This window comes from Sitodiplosis mosellana, unplaced genomic scaffold (genome assembly GCF_009176505.1).
Source record: "Sitodiplosis mosellana isolate CC-2019 unplaced genomic scaffold, AAFC_SMos_1.0 Smas_scaffold_6165, whole genome shotgun sequence".
NCBI lineage: Eukaryota > Metazoa > Arthropoda > Insecta > Diptera > Cecidomyiidae > Sitodiplosis > Sitodiplosis mosellana.
This window is the reverse complement of record NW_022601406.1, coordinates 3970303-3986231: the sequence shown is the minus strand read 5'-3', so window position 1 is coordinate 3986231 and position 15929 is coordinate 3970303. Positions and strand designations below refer to the sequence as shown.

Sequence of the window (15929 nt, the reverse complement as noted above, 5' to 3'; positions counted from 1 at the left end):
TGACAAAAATACACAAATCATTTTAACAATCATCATGCTTTTCTCTGACTTTTTCTATTTTCTATTGAAATTCAATGTTATTCAGACACAAAATCGATTTTTCGCCAAACTCATTTCGAGTGATCAAATCAATTTTTTTTAATGAAAATACACAATAAAAAGAAAGGAATTTAGATACAGAAAACGATTTTAAGATCTAAAGGTTTTCTAAAGGTGCCAACTTCGTCGAAAAAACAATGAACTCAATGGTCCGATTTACTTACATTTTGTGGAGCGGATGATTGATTGTTGATGGTGGTCGGATTCGCAGTACCGGCACCAGTTCGGGATTTCGTGTGCTTTCGACGACGTGGCCGATACTTATAGTTAGGATGTTCGGTCATGTGGATCACCCGAAGCCGTTCAGCCTCTTCAACGTATGGACGACGATCTTGTGGTGTTAATGAACGCCATTTCTTTCCTGGAAATTGACCAGAGCAAAAAAAGCAATGAATTTTTATGGATTGTAGAGCGATATGAATAATACAATTCCACTGAAAACCATATTGTGTGTCATCGTCGTAGTCTTTTTAGGCAAAAACTAACGTGAAGCCGATAAGCGTCAACCGCACATCGCAAACGAAGGAGAAAAAAAAACAAGCAAACAAAACGACTCATTGGAACACCGTGAAGTACGAAATCAAACAATTTTGGCGTGTGTTGTCGACATGTTTCATGTGTAATAAAAATTCAGATCGCATAAATGCACGCGCCGCCCAATAACGAAAAAAAAAATCGAATTCCAAAGTAATTGTTCGTTTTAATATTCATATTTGTTTACATTCGGCAACTGCGTACGACATAACAAGCACATTAATCATGGAAATTTCACGATTTTTTTTCTCGTACTGAATCGGCTTGAGAGACGCATATTGTTGCGGTTGGAAGTTCAGTTACATCGTTCTCTCTCTCTCTCTCTCTCTCTGTGTGTGTGTGTGTGTGCGTTTCAGAAATCGAATGAAGTAAAGGTAAAATATTGTCGCCACAAGTGAAGTCGGCCGCATTACGCACACACGAACTTTCGGCACGTGCATAAGATGATTCAAATTCAAGCGAATTGAAATGAAAGCGCGTCATTATTGAAAATTGCCGGTGATCAAAAGCGAACCGAGAGAATCCGCTCCGTGAGCAGAACGAACGAACGAACAACCGAACAGGGAAGAAATAAAAAAACTACGCTCACAAATTATAATCAAGCCGAAATGGAAATGATTCGATCTGCGTATTGATTCTGCAGGGTATTTAGCGTTGCATCAGTTGACCGTTGTTGATGTTTGTTTTTGTTGCTGCGAAGTTGCTGTTTTCTTCTTCTTCTCTTTGTAAATGCAAATTCAAGCAATAAATAAATAACTTGCGTTCAATCGACTCTATTGGACATTCAGTACACAAACAGAGGTTTTGAGAGAGAGGGAGATCGGCTGTGTTCTCACACAGTTCACATCGAAAGATTTACATGTTTTTCCGTGCAGCCTTAATCGTCGTCGCCGTCGTAGTCGTCCACCTCTTTTTGCCTTCACTCATTTAATAGGAACTATGTCGAAGCTTTTTCGCATCACATTACGTCGTCGATTTATATTTCTTTCGGTTGTTGCTGCTTTCGATTATATGGTGTGCGTGCATCGATCGAAAAATTTGATTGTTTTGTTCTTCGGTACATTCTTTTCAAGTGCGTTATTCTTCTGTTGAGGCACGAGCTCGCCACAAATATTCAATAGTTTGTTTTTTTTTTTTTTTTTCGATCTTTCTCTGCTCGGTTGACAAGAACGAAATGAAATGAAAAAAAAAAAACAAATCACAAACACAGTGACAAAGACTCGGCTTTGCAATTGCGCTCGATGCGTACAAATGTATCAATAAATGTGTGGCATGCACCGTGCATAGACATTTTTATGTGTCCAGCGACAGATTGATTTACAAACGTAATTAAATTGTGCTTCACGTTTGGAATAAATTTTCGATAGGTTTCGACGTTGCCCGCGTCGTCTTCGTTTGAATAAAAACCGATGAGGCAAAAGGGACCGTCTCTCTCTCTCTCTCTCTCTCCCCCTTCTCTCTCTCTCACTCTTACAGACACGCAAACAAAACGGGCCTGAGAGAATATCAGGTGAATTATTTCGAATTGATATGGCATTCGGTTGCGGTGCGTTTCTTTTCAAACTCTTCTTTCAATTCCGGACCGAAAGCAAATTTATTCTAATGAAATTCAATCAAACATTCATTACATAAACTGTTGTTCTGACTTGAGTGGCATTTGAACCGAAGAGCAGAACGGGAGAGATAGAGACAGAGAAACGATTTTTCTGTCATTTTGTTCAAATTAATGTCAGTTAATAATACTTTGTCACTTGGTTAATAATTATTCTGTACGTTAATTCGGGCGTTTGAACATTGGTAAACAAACAAATAGCGACATACGTTGGCTTTTCGAAACTATGAGCATTTTTTTCTGACTTCAATTAATTTTGTTTTGAATGCATTGAAAACATTGTCTGCTTATAATGTATCTATGCTTTCGGAGAAGGACGATTTGAAACAGTTGAACTCTCTTTTATGGATAAAGAACGAAACCTGTCTAAACAGAAGCCAATCAACTTCCTTGTGAGAATTTCCGAAAACCACTCCAATTCTATTAATAATTCTTTCAGCAAGCTCCATATGTGTTCTGAAGGCGAGGAGACATCAGCGAGGGGTCGTCGCTGAGAACTGACAGAAGAAGTGATTCAAAGAGTGAATTTGGTGTTGATTCCATAAACAAGAAGCAAATTATATTCAGCGATATCATAAATTGGAAAACATCAACTATTGAGTTAATGTCGCTGCAGTCTTCAATGTATACTGACACTGTTCATTAGGGTTTACAAACTTTTCGTGTTATAAAAACGTTAATTTTCTGTAGTATTTTTTTGACAGTTCAAAATACCGCAGAAATAACGATAAAAAAGGAAAAAAACGTTTTTTGGGCGTTATATAACGGGTCTGTAAAAAAAAACGTTTTTAGGAAACACTGAAAAAAATAACGCATTTTTAAACCCTACTGTTCATACATGGATCAGAAGTCGCATTTTATTTACTGCACTTATCGTCAAAAATGTGTTCTCTTGACAGTCTCAAGTAGATATTTTGTAAGTTCACCCTTGAGTTGGTTGGTTGGAACTTGGAAATAACAAAGTTTGTTTTGAATTTTTTTTTATGAAACGTTGAATTTTTCAATAGACAGACTATATAATTGGGGAAGACGTTGATAAAAATACTGTCTGATTTAATTTGAATGATCTAGCAACAATCTAATGTTCCAGTGTATATGTGTTGAGCAATTTTTTCTTTACTTCGTTTCAATCACGCTGTTCAGTTTGTTGTCCGATAATAACTAAAATTAGAACGAACGAAAGAGGTAGTGAAAAAAAGATAGTGGGTAGGTTTATAGTCGACGGTTCTGATGGTGACTGAGATGAAAAGTGAAACGGAAAGAGGGACATACTAAACGAAAATTAAAAACGAAAATCTTAAACGAATTTTAATGACACACTGTAATAAGCTACACACTATGAACCAAGCTCATTTGTAACCCACAAATTGTGCACACACACACACACACAATTATTATGATGAAAATGACTCAACGAAAAAAAAGTAATAATATTAAGCGGGAGAGGTAGAAAAAAAGCCAGTGAGTTAAGCTTGCCACGCACAACCACGTTCGCCAATTTTTTCGACGAGAACAACGAAAAAAAAAAAAGCAAACAAACACATAAAGTGAACCGGGGTCTTGTCGAGCTGAATGATTGAGACAACATATAATTAGACATTAATTACATACGATAAGCAGAAATTGTTTGCAGTGATTTCGTGTGTGCGGTGATTTTGTTTCGCGATTGCAAGTGTGGGGCGGCTGCGATTGCAGTGTGTGTGTGTCTTGCTCACTTCCAGGTGCATCGCAATGCAAAATCTTGTAATTGGAGCGACTCGTGAAAATACTTAAATCTTAGATTTGAGACATTGCACAGCCTTCGTTCAAACACACACTCACATCAACGTTTGATTAGATTGCTAAACTTTCTAATTGGTTTTGCGGCGCAACGAGGGCGAAATAATAATAATAATTGCAACAGCAGCAGCATCAGCGGCTGCAACAACAACAAAAAATCAATAAAAATGGCATTGAATCTCAAGATTTCGTCATCATCGAAAATTCAATGATTTTTATCGCAGTTTGAGAAAACGTCGGAATGAGCAATTCTAACTTATCTGCTATAATACTCTGGCTGACAGTGATTCAAAGAAAGAGAGAAGAGCTGAAACGATGGAGAAATTCTAATGAATATGCATGAACAACAACATTGATATTCAGTGGAAATTACTAGAACCTTTTAGTTCAGAGCATCATATTTACGGAAAATTGCGTACGAAGTTCATACTATGAACTCTCCCACCTCTCTCTCTCTCTCTCTCTTTCTCTCTCTCTCTCTCTCTCTCTCTCTCTTTCTCTCTGCCGATGTTTACAACCGTGCTGCGTGCTACCTTTTTTTTCGGTCAATCTTTTCTAATACACACACATTTCTTTCCTCATCTTCTTCGTTTTTTTTTCTTCTTCTAGAGCAAACAGCTTATTGATTGGTGCTTTTTTCAGTTTCATTTCATTTGCTTTTCAATCTTTCCTTACACTCTAATGGATACGTAAACATGGTGAATGTTTTTAATATATGTATTCGGTACGATTTAATAAATAGCATGTACAATTTGTATGCATACATGCAAAAAGGAACAGCACGGCATATTATGATAGGGTGGAACGTTCGGGCCATGATCACTGGAGCCGACAGTCTTGGATGTTTGATTTTTTACAGTTCAAATTAAATTTTCACAGTTTTACCTAAACTGTAAACTGTATATATATAACCATCCGATTTGAAGTATCAGATACAGTTGTAAGGTGCTTATCTATCTGATGATGCTTCAAAAATGATGGAAAATATATTGAATGCTCATAATTTATATACTCATGAAAAACGAAAGACGATGAAGTTCTGTGCTTGAATATTCGTTAAGTTTTCTCCATTTAAATAGAAGAATCTTTGTGAAATATATTTGAATGCAAAAATTAAACACCCTGAATGACAATTATTGCTCGAATCCCCATGTGCAGTCAATGAAAATGGGCTTTGGAGCAACGATTATCGCTGGTCTTAGCTCAATTAGATTTTTAAAAAAACATCCTTAGCCCTTGAGTGAAAACTCATATACCATCAGTGAAATTCAAAGCAAATGAACATTTTCAAACTTTTCTTCCTATCTTTGAAGCATCTCGATTCAATGCTCTTTTAACATTTCCAAAATTTGACTTCAAATTTTCAGTTTCAAATTGTCAGTTTTTAGCACTACATGAAATGTAGAGCTACTAATCTGCTTTTTTTTCTTAATTCTTTTTGAGTGATGAAACAAATTATGGTGAATTTGAATTTTATGCTCATATTTTTTATTTAATTTAAAACAGGTGCACTAACGACAAATAAGTGCACAATATCCGAGGGGGAAATTACTCTTATCACTGAAAAGTAATAGTTGAAAAAGAAAGTAATTTGAAAAGTAATTGAAAGAAAAAAAGTAATTGTAAATGTAATTTTTGACAAAAAATTACATTCAAAATGTCAAATATTACATCTTCAATTACTTTTTCTCCGACTATTACTTTTCAGTGAAAAATGATTGAAAAGAGTGATTTCTCCCTCGACAATATCTCGAAGCACCAATCGAATTTTTTATTATCAAATGTTGTTTAAAAATTACATTAATTTTTCATTACTTTTCAAATTACTTTCTTTTTCTGAGTCTTGGACAGAATTGAAGTGATTTTAGATTCGAAGCTCATATTATTTATATAATTCAAACCAAAGGCAGTATATTTCAAAAAAGAAATAAAACCAAGGTCTTGTCATTCATTTTGCAAATAAATATATTACTTCAAAGTTACTTTGATGAAATACATTTCATGTAGTGCGCCAAAAAATAGTTTGTTGTGAAACAACAAAATAGATTAAGTAATTAAAAACTCAAGAACGCAGAGCGGAGTGAAGCGAATAAATAAACAATTATCATCGAATCGGACGAAGGGAGAGAGAGAGAGAGTGTGTGTGCAAAGGTTCTTTTCGTGTGTTTGGTTTTGGTTTTGATGTTCATTATGAATTTTTTTTATTTCCGATTAAAATTTTGCTTCTTTTCCATTAAAAACTTCAGTCACAACGACGTAAAACCCCAAATTTTTAACGTTTTTCTCGCATTGAGAACCAGAAACGGATATTTCGATTAGAATTATCGATAGAAAGAATTAATCCAAAAATATGCAAGAAAGAGAGATAGATATCTCTGTTGAAAATAACAGAAAAAGAGCGAAAAAAGGCAATACAACAAGAAAGTGTAACAAAGAATAGAGAAAACCGATGTATTTCACCTCGAAACAGGTGCACCCTAATGTCTTGAACGACAGAACGTCGTAACACGCGATGAAATGAAGTAAGAAAAAAAAGGTATACATTTCGGAAAGCAGAAAAAAAAGAATTAAATACGAAAAAAAAACACACCAAGAGCTATAATAATACTTTTGCTGCGCGCATATACCCAACAAACAGGCACACTGAAGTCAGCTCTCGAACATACAATTGCCACAAATAGCAACGTATGCTGTGTTACGTATACACCGTTGCACGAGGTGAAGAGGGAGGGAGACAGAGAGGGAGAGAGAGCGAGATAAGTCGAGTACACACATATATAAAATTATAACAAACAATTTTCCCAGCGTTTAAGAAAATTCTCACGGAAAAGTCAGTAGAGCGTAACCGAAACGATTTGAAGAGACTCTTCGGTTAATAATCTAAAATGTATGTTGTGTGTTTCTTTTTTTCTTCGTCGTTGCTGTTGTTGTTAGAGTGTATTTTGCGTATGTGTTTGGTGTGTATACTTTTTTTTTCATACTTCTTTCTTTTAATTACAAAATTTCGATGTGTATGTGTGTGTGTGTGTGTGTGTGAGTGAGTGCCCTGTTTGGCATTTTCATTTGCTTTATTTATTATTCGGTTGGTGTTTCTGCATCGAGAAGTCAATGTATCCGCACATAATTCTTGTTGTTTCGTTTCGTTCAAGTCGAGACTTTTAAATATACAACATCCTCATTATTTGATTCGATTTGTTTCGCCATGTGCTGTTAACGGGTTCTCTTAGTCAGTCCACAAAATTCACCACGGAAATCATATGATCGGGATACATTACCATGCGACCATAGGGCTTTTTCTTTTCTTCTCTTCAACTCAACTGCTTTGCCATTTTGGCAAATCGGTAATTTCATATTTTAACACAAGATTGCCGCTTAAATCGTATAATAGCTCAGCGCTAATCGCTCAATTTACCAACGAGAAGTGGTTGTGAAAAAACGGCTCAACTTAACCAATCAACGTTTTGCATATCTCTCGCTTGCTCGTTCGCTTGCCGTATTTGCCGTACATTTCAAGTAGCCCAAAAGAACATTGTACTCATTACATTCTTTTCTGGTGCGGTTTTCTATGCAATAACAACAGTAATAACAACGAGCTGAAAGAAAAACAACATGGAAAACCCAAACGATAAAACCGCGAAGGCATTACTCATGAATACATTAGAAATATGCGCCTATCTGACGGAGGAAATCGGTGGTTTTTTCATAACATTTTTCTAAATTAGTTGCGCCCGATGTTTGTTATTGTAATATGTATTTCTCTCCGTTTGCTGCGTGCAATTTGCAGTTGATGTTGGCCAATACGCGCCGCCACTGGAGTTGGCCTGTGTGTGAGTGAGTGTGTCGGTGCATATTTTCAATTTGCTCCCATCTAAGCTGTTAATTGTGCAATTTAAAACCTGCAGTGTGCACCATTTTTTCATGCATATTTTGCTTCTTTTCGCCCGCTCTCTCGGTCTCCCTCACTCCGGCCGGCGTTTGCATATCCAAGCACAAGCTATAAATCTGAAAAATTCTATTTTTCACATACATTTTTTGCGTTCGTGTACAATGAATATGGAATTGCACACATATTATCTAGATATCAAATGTGAAAAGGGGTTTGTTTTTTGTCTTTGAGCGCATGTTGATTGCATACAGTTCCACGTATAGCCCAACAATCTGTAATTATTTTTGGGTTAAATGGATTTTTTTTCCGTTTGTTCTGGTCGCGGCGCATTCTGTTTTTCTGTCTTTCTTCAAATGCACTTTGTGATAAATTGTCTCATAATGACAAGCCACCAAATGACGACTTGTTGCCTTTTGTTTTTGCTCCACACACACTCATACACGCGCGGCGCATGAAGACAAACTGTCACTCGGTCACATTTCGAACGGAGCGCTTGCGAAATAGGCAAAATATGTGCAAACGAACGAAAAAAAAAAACAACAACAAAATTCTCCGTTTCACAGGACGGACAGTATGAGCCACTTTATGTGAAAATAAAATAACATAAAAATATTGTAATCACCATATCGCCGTTGCATATATATGACGAAGAGAATTAAAGAAAAACCAAAATAGCAACAACAACATAAACAAATCGTACAAACACACACACACACACCAACTCAATTGAAGTACAAAAAAAATGAATTGTTCCACACTAAACGGTATTTTTTTGATTGCTGTTTTTATTTTTCCTCGTTTTATCGCTTCTGTTTTGTGCTATGTGATCCAATTCTCATCATTTCCCCTACTATTCCGCAATTCTACTACTTTTTCTGCAAACGAACGCGCACTATTTTTTTCCTCTTTTTTCCTCTTTTGTATGAGTGTGAGTGTGTGTTTATTTTAATTATTTCGGCCATCGTAACACAACGATCATATGCAGTTTTTATTTTCATTGTGTGTCGGTAACAAATATTTTTGAGGCCATCAACATGGCCATCGCAATATTGCGCGAGATTTCTCAACCATTCCTTTGAATTGGAGGAAGAAAGCTGAGCGAAAATAAAATGGAAAAACGAACGGAATACAGAGATTGATAAAAACATATGACTTTCTTCATCTTTTCTAATCCATGCAGGGCTTTTTATTTTCGTTTAAAATCCATAAACGGTCTTTTAACACACATTCATTTTGCAAGGGAAAAAAAACGTTTGGAAGAAAGAGTTTGAAGGGAAAAGTTTGGAAGAAAACGTTTTGATCGAGTCTTATCCGTATCCATTGGCCGTAAAATATTGTTCAAGTGACAATTCATTAAGCGTTTTCAAAGTGGCACTTTGGCACCGAATACCGAAGCAATCACTTCGGAACACGATTGCCCCATTACGAAAAGCGTGAATAAGAGCGATCGCTCGCTGGCTGTCGCTCGAGAATGGCTGAACGAACGAAAAAAAGAAAAGAAATGCAAAATCACTGGATTTACATTAAATTCACACGATTCACATTTTTTTTTCTCTTCTGCGGCCGTTACTGTCGCTGTTTGCAGTGTGTTTTTATTTTATGAATCGTGTGCCACGAATCATCGGCTGCTACACACGAAAAAAGCACACTTTTCAGCACTTAACCATCCGAAGAACATACGTTAACACATTAACAAGCTTCGGAGAGTGCTCATTCATTCGAAGACAGGCGAAGACGGTAAGGCACAAGCCACACTTAAGGCCCATACACAATATTCGCATTATGTATGCAATCTTTGCTCGTTTATTGCTTGTTATACGTTGTTGTTATTGTTGTTGTTGTTTCATCTCTTGTATCTGGTTGAATATTGGCCACGTGAGAGAAAGAGAATGAAAATATGCGCAACAAAACCGCAACAATGTCAAAAGGTTGTCATCGGTTCATGTTCGATCTTCATTTAGTATATATATATCTTGCGAAATATCTTTTGCATTAAGGCTTAATCACTTCGTTTGCTTTAATGGCGGGTATTTCTCACGTGAGTGCGAGCGCGAGCGCGAGCGCGTTTTTGCGCATCCGATTGCCGAGATGAGGTGAGAGCGCATCGGAAATGCAGCATTCAGAACGCACACAGGTATCATGGTTCATTATGCTAAACAATCATGTTGAAACGTAATTGGTGTGGTGTTCGATCGCGATTTAGTGAGTGGATCGGAGGATAGCGAAAGGGAGAGAGATCGCCGAGAATTGAATGTGCCGAAGAGTTCGTGCAAAACAGCGATTTAGTATTTAGTGTTGATTAAGCATCTTAATTGATTGTCCGTTTTGCAACTACTGTTCGGGCACTGTTGAACATCGAACGGCTGTGCGGCTAACGCAAAAGAGAGTTGTTTACACCGTGGTGGCGATCCACAATGTCCATTTGCTTCTTCATTCTCGGCTGGTTTTCTTCGCACCTCATTTGTTTGCGCTTCTGCTCATTAGCAGTCAGCAATACACCATTTGATTTATTGCAATGGAGTGAATGCAACCGAACGAATGAACGGTGGGGAAAAAAAATACCGAACTTAATTCGATTAACTCTGGGAGTCGCTGGTTAAGCGTGTATTACTTGGTTACAGCGGAAAATTCAACAATTGTAAATCACATATATTTGGGTGTGCAAGCGCGCGATGAACGCAATAAAACTCGAACCTGATGTGGATAGAAAAGTAATGTGCACATTTTATGATGATATATGATTATCATATCCATTCCGCTACCTAATGTGAAATTATGAGCGCTTGTACGTCGAGAGAGAGAGTGAACAAGAGAATGAAAAAAAAGAACAACAACACGAGAGCGTAATCAAACGCATTGGGAGACATGAGCGCGTGCGTGTTAGTACATTGGTGGCTTATGGAAAGATTTTTTTTTTGGCCCGTGCTTATTTGCTTGCTGTGCTATCGCACACCGCTTCTCTTTCGACTGTGCGATTGCATTTACTATATCATTTTCGTTGGTGTGGTTTTTTTTCTCTCTGCTCTGGCACTATTTCGCTTCTTCTTCTTTTTCTCCATATTAATTTGGTGCTCATTTTCCATGTGCGTTGTCTTTTTCTCTCTTTCGCTAGTTTGCTTCTTGGTCGCTTTTTATGGCTCGAAGTGTACGATGAATCAGAATAAGGCTAGAGCGTGCGCGCGCCTATGACACATGCACAAATAGGCTAGCGCATTGAGTCAATTTGATTATGATTTTCAAGAAGACACATTAAAACAGGCACCTCTGAACGGGCCACTGTGCGTGTTTCAGTCACGTGTTTCACATTTTCGGAACGCTTCAATTTCAGCGAACAAAAATGTTCGGTAATGTATCAGTATGTCTCTCTCTCTCTCTTGGTCTCTTTCGGTCTTTCTTGGTATCTCTTCCTCTCTGTTTCATGCTCTTTCTTTCGCTACTCTCTCACTTGCTATCGCTCTGTCTCTTTCATTTCCAGTGAGAGATCATGACCCTTTCGGGCTCTTTCCCAATTGACAACTAGAATCGTCGACTAAGAACGAAATAATCATACCTATGAAACTGAACGAAAAAAAAAAACAAACAAACAAACATTGCTCGGCACGAAAGCACGCTCCATTCCGGAAGATCGATCATTAATGCGACATTGCACGATACGTGAATGGAATTTTATTATGTACGCGATAATCATACGGATCATTCAATTTCACGACAAACTCTTTACGTTGAACGCGACTCACATCGTCGCTTGACATTTCATATTTTGGCTTTACCTTCTCTTCCATTTCGACACTCGCGCATCAATAAATTATGAACGAGAAAAAAAAGAAATTTTATTTTTGACAACCGAAAAACCAGTGTCATCGAACGCGCAGAAGTAATAAAAATACCAAATGAAAAGAATCTATCTGAAGATATGTGCGATTGATATCATTCGGAATTAGATGGGTTTGTCGCTTATATTCTAAGTCTTGAGTTTTTCCATCGATCGATTGTGTCTCAATTTACAAATCTCGTACAATTCTCTCTCAATTATTCTCATAATAATTGAATTTTTCCAAACTTGCCCATTTTTCGGGTGTGCTCAATAAAAGCAGTCGTTGCTCAAACACCACACACATTCTTCGGCCTGTCAAAACGATAAATCAAACGCGTTTAATTGACTGTCGCGTTCGCCACTACCGAATAATAATCAAGTAAGGTTTGGTAACCATTTAATTGAGTCGTTTCATTCGCTTTGAACAGCATTTTTTGGCTTGACTGATGATATTTTTTAGACTTATTATTGCCACTATTTATAGATGTAATCACCAAGGATTCCATTTTTTTTATCACATTACATTTTTTACCGCTTTATTTCAACATTTTCCGTTGCCATTTTCCGAAATGAATCGGTTCTTGCCACACTTTTTGAAAGAGTTGACGTTCTGTTTTTTTTTTTTGGTCAACGACAATTAATTCATTATTTCTCACGTTTCCTCGTTGCTCTCTGTTCAGTTTTTTTTTTGCCAAATGGGAATGGTTCAACATTGTTATTACAATTTTTGGTGCTTTTTCAATAAAATCGTTGCGTTTTTTTTTCTTCGAATTGAAAACGAAAACGAAGTGAATGAATTGGATGTTGGATGTGTGTCGAGGTTAAATAAGTTGCATTCTCCTGAAGAAGTGAAGCGATTTCCTGAAGTGGGCGAGATAGAGTGAGTGGAAGAGAGAGAGATCAAAGTGAAGTGGTGGCCGGTGAGAATGATCAAAAATGAATCTGAACGGTGGAGAATTGTTTTCCGTTGATTAAACGGCACATATTCTGAAGTACATTCATTAAATTCAAATAATTTCCACTATTTCATTTGCTATAATTTATTTGCGTTTATGAAACGAAATGTTCTCAACGATCGTGCAACGATTGAGAGTCAAAAGACCAAATCATACATCATGTGTAAGAGACGAAAAACAACGACGGTCGTTTCGCTTGCGGTTTTTTTCGGATTGGTTCGGCATAATTGTTCTTAAGTGCTGTTATTGGTTTTAAATGATATACATGAATGCGTCCGGGCCAATGAGCATACATATGCATGTGTCGAGTGGAAGTCAACTAGGGGGGAATTCGAGAGCAATGTTGTTGCATGATTCGCCGCATTTTATGCTCTTTTCATTCCCTTACACGCACATGCAATGATCGACGACGGCATAGAACGTATTACATACACATCGTGGCAAAATGCAAATGATAAGTAGTTTAGTCACCGCGTACACAAGACGATTCCGAAGTGCACGCTCATGTTTTGAACACAGAAAAAAATAAACTAAGTCGATATTTCGATGTGGTTACCCCCCCCCCCCCCCGCCATCCACAATCAAGGTTTGTCAGCCCATTTTAAGATGCATCTAGATGCGTTTTCACTCAGGATGTAATCGGTGCAGCAACAACAACGACGATGAAGGGGGAAAACATAAATCTAACATTAATTTTGCACTGCGGTCTAGCATTTTACAGTTAATGAAAGCCCACCAGCTCAAACGCATCCACATGAGTATTTGACGATAAAGAGAGGAAAAAAACAGCGCACAAAAATTAGAAATACCTGTTCAGCGAAGAAAACAAGAGCACAACGAGAAAAAAAAACAACAACAAGTAGTAAACAGAAGAAAAAATAACAACAACAGAAAGCACTAATATATATTACGAAGATAATAATATTTCATAGTCCTATTGTGTTAAAAAAAAATACGAATTACAACAACAACAACAACAACAAGCTGGCAGCAGGCGACTCACGCGCATACAAAAAAAAACACACAACATATGAGTATAGCAGCGAATATTTAGATATATGCACGGTGTGTGTATATTATTGCATTTTCTTTGGCCTGCGTTATGTGTCTCTCTGTATCTATATAATGTAGAAGAAATCAACGACAGCCACGAAAAGAAAGAAGAAGTAAAAAAAAAGCAACACAGTGAATGATTTGATTCAAATTTTCCCACATCAAACAACAGCACTTCGGGGCCCCGTAATAACCGACAACACACAACAAACGCGAGCGCGCGCAACACAAAAACACAACTCTCCCACAATCCAGATTTTATACAGATTTTTTTTTATTGTTATTATCATTATCATTAACTTGTTGCGTGTATGTTTGTGTCTATCGGGGTACATTTTACGAATGTTTTGCTTGCAACCGCCACATATGCATGCATGCTACTGAGCTCAGCTCAGCTCAGCGAAATGCTAATGAAATAGCACAAATTAGTTAGCCAGAATTTTTTTTTTCTGCTGCTGCTTTTGTACGATATATTACATTTCATTGCAACACATTGCTAAAAGAGACGCAAAATTTACGCTTACAACACACTAACGTTTCTCTTTCGAAAGGGTTTCAATCTCACTTGGATCGCGACCAGGGAGGGTGAAGCGGGGAAAACGGTAAACTCACGACCAAATGAAATAGACATAAAAAACTGATTGAAGATTAAAATGATTAAATTAAATTCCAAAATATAATTCACTTGCAACAAAAACATGTGTTGCAAAATAATAATGCACCTGACTTCGAATAGATATAAATGCCATTTCGAAATTTGCTACCTAAATGCGCCTAAATTAATGTGCAAGAAACCGAAATATAAATCAGATTGATAGTGCTTAAGCGCACACACACACACACTTTTCCAACCAACGATGGCACGAATACCAAGTGTGTCAGTGGAAAAATTTATACATTATTACTTCACCTCGTTTTGAATGGCAAGTGGCTTTGCGTTGTTCAACATGTTTTTTTTTTTGGAATTTGAAACATTGGCATTCTCCGCATCCAGAGCTGCATTTTGTTGTACTGATAAAAATCATTGGGAACGAATTAAAATGGGAATTGAGTCAGAGGGAGAGGGATATAGAGATAGAGACAAAAACAGAAACAGAAACAGTGAGAAAAACAGAGGGAGAGAGACAAAGAGAGAATACAGAGATAGATAAACGAATCACCGCCGAACAAATGATTAAAAACGAATAAGTTTTGTTTTTTTTTCACTTATGGTGTGAACTTTCATTTGATTTTTCCGGCTCTCCATTTATGAAAATTACCTCTATCATTCGATGTTTTTCGATAATCGATGATAGTTTGGCGCCTTTAATTCAGAGCTCAGAGATTTCTTCGCAACGTTAGAGCTTAAAAACAGAGACTCTGCTCAGAAATCAACGAAATTCCCAACTCTTTGCTAAATTTCTTTCAAAATCGAATTTCATGCAAAATTCCACAAGAAAAACATGATCGTTGGTTGATAAACATGCGCGAGTAAAATTTTCATCAGGAAAATTCCAAAGAGTTTGGAAAAATGTTCGCATCAAAAATCATATAAGAGCAAACCAAGACTAAAGCTCTGTTATAAACGGTTCATAATAATCAACTCAAAATCATGGATTTCTATTGGAAAATCCCAACTTGTGCATACTACATAAGATTCATCGAATAGTATTTCGTCATGTGGCACAATCACTCTGGTGGGCTGAATTTGGTTATATTTCTTCACAATTATATAGTTGCCAAATCATCATACTGTTGAATGGCGTCCATTTTGCTTTACGTCAGCAATTAATCATTGTATCTAAATCACTAATTCCAGCCAATTAACACGAAGAGTATAAATTACATGGGAATATGTGAGCGATTTCTCGGTCGATAGTCTATTTCTGTAATTTTCTTCCCAAAGTCGGTCGTTGTCTTTGTCGTGTGTGTGTTTTTTTTTCATTATCTAGTTCGCAAGCAAGTAGCATCCACACTGGTGGCTCTGTTGAACGATTTATTTCAGTTGGCAGGTGTAATTAACACAATTTAAAATCTATCATTATGAAATGCGGAAAGAAGTTGATTTTTAGTTACCGCAAGATAGAGAAAAAAAAGAAGAAAATAAATAAGAGCAATTACATTGAGGTGCCTTTCTCTACTCGTAATTTTTTTTTTCTTCTGTCTTCCTCGTGTGCTACTTTTTCCCCGCCAAAAAAACTAGTGTTGAATGAAATT

General features: G+C 36.9%; 1 protein-coding gene across 8 annotated transcripts in view; it reads right to left on the bottom strand.

Moving 5' to 3' along the window:
• Positions 1-15929, bottom strand: part of LOC129574891 (putative transcription factor SOX-15) — a 59590-nt gene that overhangs the window by 3949 nt on the left and 39712 nt on the right. For all 8 annotated transcript variants that reach the window (XM_055457512.1, XM_055457511.1, XM_055457506.1 and 5 more), the window contains one exon: positions 264-460. In XM_055457512.1, the coding sequence (XP_055313487.1) occupies positions 264-460 (197 nt within the window). The remainder of the gene's footprint in view (positions 1-263; positions 461-15929) is intronic.